At 42.7% G+C, this 15,715-nt stretch overlaps 2 protein-coding genes and 1 non-coding gene across 7 annotated transcripts; all 3 read right to left on the bottom strand.

Moving 5' to 3' along the window:
- Positions 1-615: 615 nt before the first annotated feature.
- On the bottom strand, positions 616-2,597 carry LOC138606540 (zinc finger protein 892-like). The gene is made up of 2 exons (XM_069679006.1): positions 2,411-2,597; positions 616-1,544 (listed from the first exon to the last, which is right to left on the bottom strand). Exons 1-2 carry the CDS (start codon positions 2,595-2,597, stop codon positions 745-747), a joined length of 987 nt encoding a protein of 328 aa, XP_069535107.1. The 3' UTR covers positions 616-744.
- A 1,267-nt stretch (positions 2,598-3,864) lies between these two features.
- On the bottom strand, positions 3,865-15,229 carry zc3h11a (zinc finger CCCH-type containing 11A). Of its 5 annotated transcripts, XM_069677776.1 has the most exons (17): positions 15,155-15,229; positions 12,337-12,408; positions 11,662-11,809; positions 11,455-11,574; positions 10,551-10,674; positions 10,283-10,468; positions 9,732-9,797; positions 9,441-9,611; positions 8,329-8,406; positions 8,121-8,219; positions 7,963-8,049; positions 7,328-7,846; positions 7,042-7,115; positions 6,416-6,959; positions 6,070-6,239; positions 5,579-5,781; positions 3,865-5,019 (listed from the first exon to the last, which is right to left on the bottom strand). In XM_069677776.1, the coding sequence occupies exons 3-17, from the start codon at positions 11,713-11,715 to the stop codon at positions 4,833-4,835; spliced, it is 2,682 nt and encodes an 893-aa protein (XP_069533877.1). In that variant the 5' UTR covers positions 11,716-11,809; positions 12,337-12,408; positions 15,155-15,229; the 3' UTR covers positions 3,865-4,832. The 5 variants fall into 5 exon arrangements, with proteins under 5 accessions (XP_069533877.1, XP_069533876.1, XP_069533878.1 ...); XM_069677775.1 differs by having other exon boundaries at positions 12,337-15,223; XM_069677777.1 differs by having other exon boundaries at positions 7,042-7,112; positions 12,337-15,223.
- On the bottom strand, positions 11,275-11,394 carry LOC138606639 (small nucleolar RNA SNORA26). The gene has a single exon (XR_011309364.1). It is a non-coding gene; the product is annotated as a small nucleolar RNA SNORA26 (small nucleolar RNA).
- Positions 15,230-15,715: the final 486 nt, after the last annotated feature.

Genomic DNA, 15,715 nt, shown 5'->3' with positions numbered 1-15,715 from the left:
ATACTTTCAACAATTCTGGGCTGAAGTTAGAATTTCCCAAATTTTAAGTCGGCTCAGTTCTAAAAATTCATGCACATTTGAAAACATCTGTCCACACAGGCTCCATCCTTCGTTTGTGTGTGTGTGTGTGTGTGTGTGTGTGTGTGTGTGTGTGTGTGTGTGTGTGTGTGTGTGTGTGTGTGTGTGTGTGTGTGTGTGTGTGTGTGTGTGTGTGATCAATTAGTTTTTGCATATGTAGGGTTTGTTTGTTGAAAGTAACTCGTATGTTGCAAAAACAATTTCATATTGTAAGTCTGATGTTGTTTTTGTGTATATTTTTGGGGGTATTTTTTGTCTATGAACACCTCCTTGGCTCATTTTGTTGGGGCGTAGCAAACAAGGGATATGGGGAGCAAGGAAACTGTTGTAGTATTATTTTTCTGTACCTGCCTTCTGTCATTATGGAGACTGTGATGGTGCAAAACATCCCGTTTCTTGCTTTTAAATTCCTCTGAGTTCTAAGGATTCCCACTAGAATTTTTCTTTGATATCTTCTGGATGTAATTGCAAAGTAAAATGTTGCCAATTTATACATATTATGTCTTTGAGAGTGTTCAGAAATCTTCATGTACAACACTTTATTGCACAACATTCAACACACACACAGTCAACACAATACTGTACACTGTTTGAACCTGACATTTGATTTAAGAGATTTTCAGAGTTTACACAAAGTCAGGTCAGTTTCCTGTTGTGCATCTTTGCTCACTTGGAGTGTGGCGCTCGGCTCCAGCTGGCCCTCTCTCTGGTGTGGAGCCTGAAGTGCGTGTTGAGGTGCGCTGACTGGTTGAAGCATTTCCCACAGACATGGCAGCTGAAGGGCTTCTCCCCCGTGTGGATGCGGTGGTGCCTCTTCAGCATGCTGACCGTGGTGAAGCTCTTTCGGCACACCGCGCAGCTGTACGGTTTCTCCTTGGTGTGCCAGCGCATGTGCACCTCCAGCTGGCAGGCGAAACTGAAACCCTTCCCACACTCTTTGCAGCTGTGCCACCTCTGCATGCTCTGGCTCGGGTGAGAGGAGCGAGGAGGAGGCGGCTTCAAAGACCTCACATTCTTTATCTGCAGTAGGTGTGAGCTCTGTTTTCCATTTGAGCGAAGCAACCCTCTGACCTGCTGCTCTGTTCTCTGAGTCCTGTGACTCCTTGCAGTGCTGTCCCGGATGTCGCTCTGAGTCGCTCTGCAGTTTGAATAAAGAGTCACAGAGGATGATAAGCTGTGTGCTGGCTGCTGTTTCCTGCTGTCTCTCTCTGATTTAATCTCCTGAGGTGTTAGTGGAGGTGGGGAGACACTCTGTCTGCTACATACAGTCTGCGCTGGTGGAGTTTGTGACCTCTGCAGGGGCTCAGTGTGACTACAGTTTCCTTCCTCTGAGTCTCTCGCTTCTTGTGAACAATTTGTTTGAAGGAGTTTTGGCTCTTCTTTAATTTGTGGCAGCAGCTCGACACTGTTTGTCCACTCAGGCTCACAGGACTGAACATCTTCTTGGGGCTGGACAGAGTGAGGTTCTGAAAGGTTACAAACATCACAATCATGCTAAATGCATTATTGTAAACATGCTGTTTTACTACATCTTTTGCAGGGATGCAAAAAGATCAATTACAAGTTTTATTTTATCTTTTAGTTTGCCATGGAAACCAGTCTTTATTAAGTGTTAACTGTTACATTTCTCTCATTTCAGCTTCTTAAATGTGAATATTTTTTAGTTTCTTAACTTCTCTATGACAGAAAACTGAATATCTTTGGATGTTGACAAAAAAGACATAATCTTGGGCTTGAGAAACAACATTTTTCACTATTTCTGACATTTTATGAACCAAACAACTAGCAATTAATATAGATTAATCAATATTTAAAAGCTGCAGACCTTCTTGGTATTTGTCAACAATATTACCTTGATTGGAAATTCTTTCACAATTGTATTATACTGAAGGACGAAAATAATAAATAACACAATAATATAGCTAATAATGTAGAATCATCACTGCTTAGCCTCAAACATTTGAATGACTTCATGTGATCATAAAAAGCTGCTGTCTAAGCCCTACATCATGTTGAGAGCTGACAATGTGTTGTCTCTACATTACAAAAGCTTATAAACAAACCCAAACATGTTTTATTGTCAATGTCTATCATTAATACCATATTTCTAAGGTGTATTTCTGCCTTGTTTCTTGAGCGTTTATAGCTTCCGTTTCCACTCGATATAAGATGGTGTTTATGTATGACACAGGCTGTGTAAACAACACACAATTCTACCCCTGCGAAATTAAAATCGGACATATTTTGAATGAGATTTGGTTTGACATTGGGTACATAATTAAACAGAGCATACCAATGGCAGGCGCCGCATCATCATCAGCACAGTCCTCACCTGGCTGCAGCAGGAGCCGTTGGACGGCTACGTTGAGGAGCCGCTTGAGCCGCTCGTTCTCCTCCTTTGAACGCAGGATTTCGCTCTGATACTCGGCCACCGTGTCTTTAACGGCGCGGAAAATCTCCTGAGCCGCCGCCGTCAGCCTGTCGTTCAGAAACACGTTCAACAGCTCCAGTTTGGTCATGTTTTCTGCTGCTGCTGTCTCCAGAGGCGGAACGTCCTTCTGTTTACATCCAACAACCCGGAAGTAAAAGCCGCCGGCTTCTGCGTGTTGACAGCGTGCAGAGGGACAAGTGGTGTGTATCGCCACCTGCTGGACGGGAGTATAAATAGCAACGCAGGTTCAAAGGCCTTTCGGGCAGACATTACAATATTGAGATCCCAGAAAGATCATGTATTACACTTTTATTTTTTTGTGATAAAGTAGTTCTTATTTCTAAAAAGCTGGTTTAAAAATTATGTATTTTTGGGGGGCAATGCGTGATAACCAACTTCTTTGGTGGCCCAGACACCCAGGGGCGCCCCTACAGATACATTTTCAAAATTGAAATGTGTTTATTTAATGTCAATGTCAAAAAGGTATTATTATAAGCCATTATTGTAAGATCACAAGTAATTAAAAAAAACAAACATGCTTTGTTATCTTTGATTCTTGATAATCAACCAATTATCAAAAGAAAACAACAGGTTGTTTTTATCAGAGACCAAGAGTCCTGTGGCAACATGCAAAGAAGATTTAAGCAGAAAATGTCTCATCATCGTCGAGTACTTTTATCACTGTACATTTACTAATCCTCTCTGAGAATCATGACAGTGGTCTTCATGCCTGAAATCAGGTGAGAACAAATCAAGCAAGACAATCATGTGCTCCTTAATTCTGTATAATATTCTCAACAGTTCATCTCAAGTGGATATTTGTGTCAAATGTAAAAATATTCCGCCAAGGTATTCCTGAGTTGATATGTTCACAAAAATGGGATGAGATGAGAATAAAGGCCAGAAAAACGTTTCTTCGGACGGTCTGGAGTCACAGTGAAGTTGCCCTCTTGATCATTTATATATTCTAATGGACACTGTATTTCATAATTAGGGTGTGAGTGCCTGAGACATGGCCTATAATACATTTTTAAAGATAACACGGGGACTTTTGATCGTCAGATTCTAATTTGTTCATCTTTTGTTCTAAGTAGACATTAGGGCCAAATGTTAGGAAATTCCCTCCAAGCTTTTGTGACACATTCAGACCATGGTTGCCTGTTGATGATCTCATTCAAGTTTCCTCTCATTTGCATTCTTTTACTTCATTGTATGTAAACACGTGAGCAAACATAAATTAATCTCTATTCCAAGCTAGGTTAGAAATAAGACCATATAGGGTTTTATTTCCTGCATCAAATCATGCAAAAGTATTGGGAGTTTAAATTACAATCAGTCAATCATTGATCCTGATGGTCATTAAAAGCATTCTTTATTTACACGGTCATTTGTACAAGTCACTTTGAACAGTAAGATTTCGGGACAGAGCAAACACACATTAAGACCAAAAACAAGTCGATCGTTTCTCCGACCACACTGACAGACCAACGCTTACGCCAAATAGAAAACTGAAGAAGACAGCATCGTCGAATTGAAATAACAGTGTTTGTTAATCGTAGAAAGATCAGAAACAGTCCCTGAGGTGTCCGTTAACGTAGACCACAATAGTTGTTTCAAGGTAGCCCACTGAGTAAAAGAACTGATTTTAAAAACACACATTTCAGTCAAACATTATAAAAACCACTAAAGGACAGTCACAGGCAGAAGAAGATAAATCTATAAACCACAGATGGAAACTGTCCCGAAAGTAAAATGACTGATAAACTTTGGAAAATGTGCGAACGGGGTCGTAAAAGAACTAAAACTCTTTAATTTAAATGTCATAATCTGGAAACCAGCTGGGCAGTCTTCTCCAATCACAGACACATAATACAAAAACACAAGTTGTGGGGCAGGTCACTGCAAGTGCAGCAGTTTTCATCATTTCTACATTTAGTTTGCTCTTCCCTTTGCATACACAGTATACAGATATGACTTCTCTATAACGACACATTCATCATTCCCATCATAAAACATCTTCAAACTGAGGATGATATTTACATCTCCCCACTAGAGCTTTCTTAGTCTCTTCTCAGGACCTGATACGTTTGAAATGATCACTAACAGACATGATCTGAGGATAATGTAAGCCCTGCAGAATAACTCCACGACATGGGCAGGAAATGAAAAAGGAGAGAAGATGTCTAAAATGACAAACGCAAACAAATATGAACCAAAAACTTGATAAAAGTTGAACTTAAAAAAGTCTTTTAAAAATACAGTCACAAGACGAGGTTGTGTGTGAGAGGCTGGGGCAGGGTGTTGATTGTACTCCACAGAGCCCTCAGCTGTCAATCATCTCTGACAGTTCCAGCAGCAGGTCGTCCTCTCCAATCGCAGGGTCCACGTCTTCCTCAAGGTGGTCGTTGGTGAACTCGCTGATCAGGTCCTCGAAGTCGTCCACAGCGGAGGTGGAGGCGGCAGCGCTTGTTCTCCGGGACTTTGGCTGAGTTGGAGTCTTCACGACCGGGCTGAAAGGAACAGAGGATGTTCAGTTATCAAGCGACGGACATTGTTGCATTAATTTACAAACACTTGATAAAAAGGTACATTTTATAGAGATGGGTTGTTTGGTAAACTTGAGCAGGGATGAAATATTCAGATTACAATCTGAAGCAAAGACTATATTTAAGAAGTGGACGAAGCCTTGAAGGCTGAAGTGCATTAAAGGGCCAGTTTGCTGATTTCCCCATCTGCTGTTATGGGGAGCTAATGCCACCATGGTGGTCGCTCTGTGCCTTTGGGGACGCTATCCACTTCTCCAATGGGCCCTTGAAATATTATTGCTTCTATCGATTACAGAGAACACCAGCTTTGAGTGACAGTGGCTTTTTCCAGGGTCGAACTGCTCCTTTAAAACATTCTTTCAAATGGCCACCAAGGGGAGACTGCACCGGCTGCAATAAGGATTGCAAATGCATATCCACCTTTTTGTCCAAATATGGTCACTTCTGGTCTCACAGTATTAAGAGTTGCGCTTGTCTGTTTCAATATATAATATAAAGTTCTATGCTCTCTGTAGACGTTTACCTTTGGGGAACAGTGCAGGCGTCTCTGGCAGCAGGAACGCTGACAGTCGACTTGGTTTCTTGGTTCAGACTCTGTTTGAAGATAGGGACGGTCTGGAGCTCTTCTCTCAGTGGGCTGGAGCTGCAGCCCGAGTCCAGCAGTATGCTGGGACTACTGGGAACAGTAGAGGTCAGCAGAGCGTCTGCACTGGAAGACGGGAACACCTGAGAATGGCAAACAGACACTGGGGGTCATCTACAGCACCAGATTGTTGTGAATGCGTATCAGAATATTTTTTTTCGCTCTTTAAATTAAGGTTCAATGACCACTAGCTGTAGGCAGGATATAAAAAAGGACCAGACAGATTACAGACTTACAGTGCATCCTTTGGAAAAATTAGGTAAATAAAATATACAAAATGAGGATATGAGAATATAAAATAAAACATATGACTCATTTAAGATACATTTGAACATACTCCTGAAAGACATCACTTGGTCTTACAAACCTACCTGTTTGTCTTTGCATGTTGTCTCCTGCAGTGGCTCCTCCTGCACTGTGGAGGCGCTGTTCAGAGGTTTAACAGCAGCGACAGCAGACCGCTCTGCTGCCTTCCTCTTCTGGCCCGGTTTCACCTGAACAGGCTTCACCACAGACGGTTTCACGTTCAGTTTGGGCCTCACTGAAAAGGAAGCAAAGTTTTACTGACATGTAATAAAATACGCAGCAGTTTATCTTCTTCTGTTTTCATTTCCGATTTTAGAAATCTGTTGTTTGCAGAAAGCCATCAAATAAATTTCCCTGCCTCTGTTAGTCTAAGGCTGCAAAATGAGGTTATGTTTGACAAAGCTGCAGTACCTCTGGTGTCTGCAGTGTGTTCTGGGGACGTCTTCTGTGTTTTATCAGCAGTCGGGGCCTCCGCAGCGGGTCCTCGAGGAGATGCTCTGGCTTGCTTGGCTGGTGACAGTGTGGCGTTGCTCCTTGTGTTTTTGTTCGGGACCTCATTGGAGCTGCTGGGGCTCTGTGAGCTGGAGTCAACCGCCGGTGGAGGAGAGCTCTGTGTCGCAGGGACTGAGGTAACGGCAGCTCCCCTCGTAGTGTTTGGAGGTGAAGCAGCAGTTGACTTGAGCGGGAGCATCTTACGAACAGGAAGCCTCCGGGTGGAGATGGTTGTGTCAGGGGCTTGAGTGGTGGAGGAAGGTGATGAAGAGCCAGGTGATTTAAGAGCGACTCTGGCAGGCACCTTCCTCTTCAGGGTTTCTTCGTCGGTCTGTTTCTGAGACGGTTCTGCTTGAGTCGGGCCTTTGGCCTGCTCCTCCATCTCCTGCTTGCGAAGGCGTTTCTCCCGCATGATCTCCTCGAAGGTTTTCACCTTGACACTGTTACCATTGGCAGCGCTTGCCTGCAGAGACACAGGGAAAATCAATGAGTCCACAGAGTAAGAAGCAACTACAGCCAATACTGCAATATCTTAGAGACATTACCTCAGGAGCAGCAGCTCGAGGTTTCAGTGGCTTCTCTGTCCCTTCAGGAGCTTTCTCTGTAACACCGTTTCCTGCTGATTTAATACAAAATACAGGTTAGTAGGGCCCACTGAGATCTGTTCACAATATTTTATTTCTTAAATTCTCTTGTTTAACTTTTCTTTTTATATTATATCAAGTAATCTCATTTAAAGCCAGTATTGATCAAAAAATTATTTCAGTAGTTATAAAATAAAATATTTCTTGTGTCTACATAAAGGAATCAAGAAGTGAAGTGGTGTCTTACTTTGAAAAGCAGGTTTATTTCCGCGCAGTAAGCAAGGCTTCTTAACATTGTTCTCCTCAGAGTCAGAGCTCTTCTTGTTCTCAGTCTCCTGGGTCTGCTGAGCCTGAAGCTTGGCTGCCTTCTCCCTGCGGATCTCCTCCAGCGTCTTCACTCTAACCTCCCCCACACCTGTAACCTCAGAACCAGGCCCAGCTGTGTCTTGTTTATTGCCCGGAGCTTTCTCTGCGTCCTCGTCCTTCTTAGGACTGAGGTTCTGCTCCTTCTGCCGCTTCTTCTTGGCGCGGAGGATCTCAGAGAACGTTTTCACCTCGCTAATGGGGTCGTCTATGACGGTGATGGCTCGCTTGGCTCCCCTGGTGGTTTTGGTAGTGATGGTCTTGGTTACGTCGGTTTCTGGAGACACAACTCTGGGGCTATCTTTCTGGCTCTGAGACTTTGCTGCCTTTTCTTGTCTGATCTGCTCCAAAGTTTTGATGAGGATCTGCTCAGGAGCTTTCCTTGACTCCATGTTGGACTCAGCTGTTTGGAAAATTGGGGGGGAAAAGAAACAACGTTTTCATCATTGGGCATGAGTCATATCTTTCCCGACCAAATAATGGACAACGTAAACGCCTCATAGTCTTCAAAGTTCTTACCTGATTGAGTGGGTGAAACAGACCCCGGAGACAATCCAAGTCTATCCCTTATGGGCTTCAATGCTGCAGAAACAAACAAAGGATATTCTACTTAATCTATCGTCAGCACGATCTGGAGTAAAAGGCTTCAGCTGTTTTGTATTTTTGATGACACTCACCTTTCTGAGGCGGCATTAATGGATCTTCTTCCTCCATGACTCTGCCTAGACGGTCCGCCAGACTCCTTTTCATTGGGAAGCCTTCTGCTCGTCTTACATCTACAGCAAGGACAAGTGATGAGCTTCCAACTCTCAAGATTTGTATTATTATTTTTATTTTAACTGCAATTAAATCAGTTGATGTGGTGCAAGAGAAGTGCAAATGTACCCATGTCTGGCATCTTCCTTCCAAGCCTCTCCGCCATGCTGCCTCTTGGTCTCACAGTATCATCAAAGACATCGGGGTCTAGTTTAAAAGAGGGAACAAGTGCTGGTTGAGAACAAGGTAATGATGACTGAACTTCTCTAGAGAGCAGAAAGCAACAGTTACTGTACAATGTTAGCAGCATATGTTGTCGGATAAGAGAAGGAGCCAAGTAAGACAATGCTTTAAAAACATTAGCAGTATATTTCAGATATTTGGGCCTTTAAAAAAACAGTTTCAATTATGATGTCCATTTTATTCTATCAAAATCCATTTTCAGGACATTCTTCGGTCACAACAGAGGAGTACAGTGGAAAAACAAAGCTATTGGGAATCCGGTATCGAGGATATTTGTGAAAATATCAGCAGATTTATTAATAATAAAAGCAATTGATGGGCCAGGGTTTACGTTAGCCGACAACAGAACTTAAATATAAAGTTATACAGACTTTGCCTCTATTGTTAAAACATTGAGAGACAGGCTGGCGGAGAAGGACAACGGAAGAGTGCGACCCATCATTTGCATCTTGACACTCGGCTAGGTGCAGTGCCGATGATAACAGCTCTGCGTGGCTAGGGTGGGTTAATATCCCACACGACCTGAAAAACTATCATCCGGGATTTCGAGGAAATCTACTCCGACTGGGCAAAGCTGGCAAAGATGACCAGCACAATTCCTGTGTCGAGTGTCACTTTAGTGCGTGGATTCTCACTCCAGAACCGGATAAGCCGCCTCACTGAGGAAAAAGGTTAATAACTTGCAAGTTGTGGCAATGGGTTGGATTCAACTTTGAAAAGCGGCAGAGCATTTCTGTTCAATGAAGCTGCAAAATGACCTAAACGGCAATTTGACAAACGTGAATTTGGACCGACGAGGCAATTTGTTTCCTTTTTTTTTTAGACGTATATTGATATTGCAAAAAAATAGAGAAACAAAAATGGTATTTCAGATAATAACCAGCCTGAAAAGATATCATATGAAATAATTAAAAATGTAGAATCTGAGGAAGGATGCAGAGCTGGATATCAAGCACACGGAAATTATAACTCTCGCAGATTTGTGTTTTTTTCTTTACCATGCGTGGCATCGAAGATGGATGAATCAAAAAGGGACCGGATATTTTCTTTCTCTCCGTTGGAGGTGTCAGCACTCTGTATGGGGTAACCGACCCTCTTCATGCTGGCCTTCAGGGCCTTCCTCAGCCGGATCTCCTCCAGGGTGCTCACTCCAAAGTTCAGCGAGTCACCTTTCAAGACAAAACATGACGTAAACACAGTAATTAGATTAAGGACACACAGGTTCTGAGAGTAGACGAGCTTTGGTCACAAACTATGCTTTTAAAGTTTGTCTCTGAACAAAGTCTCACCTGATTTGTTGAGTTTTCTAGGAGAAGGGCCGACCTTGCCGTCCTCTCCCTCCTCTGAGAACTGGTCTGTAAAGCATGAAAGCACAAGTGGTTGACAAAACAACTAACATCCTGTGACGACCTCCCAGTCTGTCTGCCTCCCAGTGTTTGCTTCCTTATTTCAGCCATGTAGGTGGGGTCGTTAGCTGATCCTGCCCACCTGAGCTGGGCCTCCAGAAAGGCATAAAGGCCTGCCTTTCTTGGTAGCTCTCTCTCTCTCAGCTAGGCCTGCTGCATCCTCCTCATCCTTTTCTCTTTGTTTGGTTTGCTGCACCCATCACATGCATCATACAACATTTCTACTTCAGACATGACTGATAACTCACATATTACAATATGACATTAAGTATCTGACTTGTGTGTTAATTTAAGTTAAAATAAATCTGAAGCTGCTTTATCTGCGTGTGGCCTCCCTTTTTGTTACCGGCCCGGAGCCAGGCGGTAACACATCCTCTCTCACAATGAGGACAAGAAGAGACAAAGGGGTCATTTTGGGATCAAATCCAGCTCACCATCTTCATCCTCGTCATCATCGGCTGGATTAATCACCACTGGTGGGTGTGTGGGACTCGGCACTGGCTCCTGAGCTTCCGTCTTGATGACGCCTCTGAGCTGGGGGTTGGCTGCTGCAGTAGGGAGAGGAGCAGCTGGCGGGGGAGCTGGTTCCTCCTGCGGCTGTTCCTCGCTCTTGCTTAGACCTGCAAGAATTACATCACCTGTTAATGCTGACTTTCACACATTTGTGTAAAATGGTATCATACTTTCACAGAGCCCACTCACTTTTATCAGGAGGGACAAACATGCCATCGATGTAGCGGGGCTTTTCATGGAAGAAGGCACAGTGTGACTTCTGGCAGCCGGCAAGTTGGTTCTCCCAGTAACAAGGAATCTCCTTTCTGTTTTTCTGTTTGGATGAGAGAGATAAACAACATGTAAAAGCATGTATGGAGAAGAAGGGCTGATTATGTGGTTTTAAGACTTTAAAAGTTTAAGACTTGTTGGCTTGTTGTGTGATGGCTTTTTTAGTGCCTTAAAAGGGCAGTTCCATCCTGGAAAAGCTCCTGTCAGTCAAAGCTGGTGTTCTTTGTAATCGATAGAAGCGACATTGTTGCAGAGAAAGTTGAACAAACAGCTTATGGTTTCGCCCATTCTACATTCCTACAACACCCAGCGTGCATCGGCCCCTCCCTCTGAAAGGAACGACCCAGCAAGAGACGCTGGAGTGAAATGCTACCGTTACGCTGCAGGCAACGGCTCAGAGCGCTACAGAATCTGAAATACGATGAGAATATACCGGTGGATCGTCTAAAAAAATCTTCAGGTCTGCAGTCTACAGTTCAAACCTGAGGATTTTGAACAAGACATGAGGCGGTCCCCATTGGAGAAGCGGATAGCGTCCTCTGAAGGCACAGAGCAAAATTGCATATTTTTCCAACCATAATGGCATTAACTCCCCATAATAGCATGATAGGACTGAGGTTGAAATTCGGCGCACTGGCCCTTTAAGTGTTCCTCCCGACAGGTCCAGAGTTAGGAGTGGAGCTCCTGACCCAGGTTTACAGGGAGACTTTTTTCTACCCTTCGTAAATGGCCATTAAAGACACAAACAGCCTCAAATGGGCAAAGCTTGAAAGGGATATCTTTGAGCTTTCTTCAGGTCAACTAGTATTAATATTTTGCTTACTGTGATCTCCATGTGGCGAAACTTGCAGACCGTACGGAAGCAGCGTCCCTCTTTCCAGAGGTTGCAGACGGTCTCATTGCCCATGGCTGCCTCACAGTGTCTGAAGGGGCAGCTGTCTCCCTGCACAATAAATTAAACACATTAAGATCCTGCTCTTCAACAGTCAAGGGGGTTCAACATCAAGCTTTGTACTCAAACTCTTCTTACTTTGGTGCAGGTGGAATAGTAAAAGAAGTAGCAGTCATCTCCATTGTTGGTCATAGTAGTGCTGGTGTGTGTCTTCAGTGGCGGAGGTGATGTGGTTTTGATCTTCAAATCCAGCAGCTGGTTCTCTTCAGGTTCAACAGGACTCTCCCTGACATCAGCAACATGTCAGAAAATAATACATGAATACTTAGAGTCTTCTAACACATCTAAACCTGTGAAGCTAAGTGAAGCTAGGTTTTCTTGTTGTTTTTCTTCTTACAAAATGGAATGACTTGCTCCAACAATTTGGATTGCATACAATTTCCTGTCAGGCTTTACACAACCTTTCTGGCTCACCATTTTTCTTGATGTCTGATAAACAAATGTGAGTCATTTCTGTGCTTTCCTGCATCATGAAGTGAAGCTGTGTCATTTCAAGTCAGCAGAGCACTTCTAACCAAACAGACCTTTGTCAAATATGAACTCCAGTCAAAACTGGCACTGTGGTTAAATGTCATGTCCTTAATGTGTCCTTAAGTTTGTTAATGACACGTAGCACAAAAACATGCCTTTGAAAGAATATATTTTAGCTTCCATGATCAGATGACTTTGAGCTTTCTTTAAAGACTGTCCCTGTGTTGAAACATAGATGGGCACTGTATCTGTAGGCCAATCAAGGTTTTGTGCCACCTTTACCTGAGGTGGCTGAGAAGTTGTCTCCCTCCTGAGTGCACTGCTGGTAGGGTGTCTCCGTGGTGGTATGGAGTCCTGAAGGAACACTTGATCCGTGAGATAAGAGGAAAAGGGGGGTGGGTCGCCCAGAGACACTTGTCTTCCTACGACATCCCTTTTCTTAGACTCTCTGAGACATCTTTATCTCCGCCAAGACTGCTAAGTTTTACTGATGGTGGGTGCAATAGAGTCCTTTGGGGATTTTTTTTTTATTCTATTTAATTCATTGGTGTAGCCAATGAAAGAAAGAAATGGGGGAACATAAAAGAAAAAGAAAAATATATCCAAAAATGCTTAGATTGGTGTAGCAAAAAAGGGGAGGAACAAGGGATGGTGAGTGGTGAAAAAAATCCTCAGCTTCTTCTTGGGTTTGCAGGCATTTTGCACACTTGGTGGCAGTGGAAAAAAAAAAGGGCAGGATATTCAAGCTTCTAGGGATTTTCAGCTGTTGGTTACCAATGCTGAGGAGAAAAATCTTCTGCCAATGTATTCTCAAGAGGGGGGAAAGCTATCCATATCCAGGGGTCCCCCAAAAGGCCCAAGAGGATGGGTTTACACCTACAAATCAATCAAAAACACTCCCCAGAGAGCTGAAAAGGGTTATTAGGAGACAGAGAGTTGTGCACAAATACATAGGAGACATTTTCACACAGGTACAGCATCATGAGATATACATGCTTTCCATAATGAGCCAACAGTGAACTAGGATGTGGTCGTAACAGACCCAGATCAGTGGACCCACTCACTGTCACTACATTGGATTATCAAGCCATGTTATTATACTGCACGTATCTCTTTAGCCGGGATTTTCAGAGATTCAAACCTGGGTTGTTTATCCACTCTTAACATAGAGGCTTCAGTTCGACACTGATCATCAGGTTGAAGAAAAACTCTGGCTTCCATCTTACAATAAATCTTACAAGAAAACACTAACACAATACAAAGGGATAAAAATAAGGATTCTTAAAGATACCAACTCGCATAAACAAATAGGTTGACTGGGCCCATAACCACAATGTGTTAAATGGTGAGTAACACATCTAATATAGTTGACCCAAGAGGGTCCAAATGCAGTAGCTCAGACCTCTCTCCTCAGGTACCTCATGCGGGAGGATGCTAGCGGCTATGAGCTAGTGCTTGAGCATGGAGGTCACATGTGCCTATGCTCAAACCCCATTGGCTTACAGAACTACACTGCCTGGCCTAAATTTTAAAAAAAAGTCACACACTCTAATATCACGTTGGACTGCCTGTAGCTTTGATTACAGCACGCATTTGCTGTGGCATAGTTTTGATAAGCGTATGCAATGTCAGATTTATTTCCGTCCTGAGTTGCATTATTTTCTCGCCGAGATCTTGTATTGATGATGGGAGAGTCGGGCCGCTTCATAAAGTCTTCTCCAGCACATCATTTTTTGAGCAGATAACGTTGCTGAACCTCGAACCGACCAACTGAAGCACCCCAGATCATAACACTGCCCCCACAGGTGTGAACGGTAGGCACTAGGCACGATGGGTGCATCACTTCATCCACCTCTCTTCTTACCCTCATGCGCCTATCTCTCTGGAACAGAGTAAATCTGGACTCATCAGACCACATGACCTTTTTTCATTGCTCCAGAGTCAAATCTTAATGCTCCCTAGCAAATTGAAGCCTTTTCCTCCGATTAGCCTCACTGATGAGTGATTTTCTCAAGGCTTCACAGCTGTTTAGTCCCAATCCCTTGAGTTCTCTTCGCATTGTGCGTGTGGAAATACTCTTACTTTCACTATTAAACATAGCCGTGAGTTCTACTGTTGATTTTTTTACGATTTGTTTTCACCAAAAGTGATCTCCGATCACGATCTTTCAAGATTTTTTTCCCGACCACATTTCTTCCTTGAAGATGATGGTTCACCACTATCCTTCCAGGTTTAGATAATGCGTTGGACAGTTCTTAACCCAATTTTAGTAGTTTCAGCAATCTCCTTAGCTGTTTTTTTTTTTTGCTTGATGCAGGCCAATAATTTGACACTTCTGAAACACAGTCACATCTTTTCCACGACCACAGGATATATCTTCCGACATGGTTGTTTAAGAAATGTGAAGCTACTCACTGCATCAATTAGGGTCAAATAACTTGTTGCCAACTGAAATATAATAATCACTGCAGTAATTATCCAATGGAAGGCTCTTACCCATTTGCTTAGTTAAATCCAGGTGGTGACTTTTTTTTGGCCAGGCAATGTTTGCCTGAGGAGAGAGTCGGCATTTGGACCCCTCTCAGTTGACCAGAATGAACGTTACTTGCCAAATTGCATAACGTTACGTTACTCATAATGTCTCTTTCTGTTTGTTCAAGATATGGAACAAGCTGTAAACCACGACAGTCAAGACAATAATTACATACTTACTTCTGAATAACTAAAAAGTAGCATAAAGATAGCTGGAGGGAACTACGAGCGATCCCGGGTAGTTATAGAAAGAAACCACTGTTACGTTATAGTTAGAGATCGAAACACATTAGCTACATAAACAATGACTTTAAATGTCTTATTACAATATTATAGCTGTAAAAAAACTCATGTCAATTTCTTAACTCGCGATAATGTTAAAAGCTTATTTTAGCTTATGCTACATAATAGAGGCCTACCTAAACCACCGTATCCTCGCGACCTTATCGTCAAGCTAAAAGGACGGTTCTTTACTTTATAATTACCGATGTTTTCACTTTTTTGTATTTCAACTATATTATGTAACAGCCTTATATGTAATGTAAACAATGTATGCAGTGTTAATTACCAGTTTCAGGTTTAAAAAGACATAAAAAACTGTAGGAAAAACACGTCCCGTATCGTTCACTGCCGTAGCCTCACTTGACTAAAGCAAAATGGCGGCGGCAAGATAAAAATACGAGGGTGGGCCACTCAATGTGTCGCGTTCATGTTCGGTAGAACGATGGTAAATTTGAGACCTCTACAGCATGCTACATTGATATGCATCTCGCCTGGACCCATTTCCCGTGTTTGGAAATCGTTCTTCTGACTTCAGTGTTAAATGGCTTTAAGTCGTAATGTGGAAACAATATGGAAGCTACAACTAAAGTCTGTTGTATATTTTTACTCAGAAATAATTTAGGTATTTTCTTACGTGGCAGCAACTAATGTTTAAAAAATAATGATAGTAATTACAATTATTGTTTTTGACCATGAAGTCAACATTTACTTTGGTCCGCCATGTTTCTGAATACTATGACGTCATTTATACGTGTTTTGATGTTTACCATTTGGCTTAAAATCAGGTCAGGCTAATTTAAATTCCTCAGCATTATGATTGTTGTGCACAGAAAAAATTTAGTCTATT

The sequence above is a fragment of the Semicossyphus pulcher genome, unplaced genomic scaffold, assembly GCF_022749685.1.
Source record: "Semicossyphus pulcher isolate SPU_LCO1_2020_fin unplaced genomic scaffold, fSemPul1.0.p SCAF_3, whole genome shotgun sequence".
Classification (NCBI taxonomy): domain Eukaryota; kingdom Metazoa; phylum Chordata; class Actinopteri; order Labriformes; family Labridae; genus Semicossyphus; species Semicossyphus pulcher.
The sequence above is the reverse complement of the archived record's forward strand: the minus strand, read 5'-3'. Positions and strand labels throughout refer to the sequence as shown.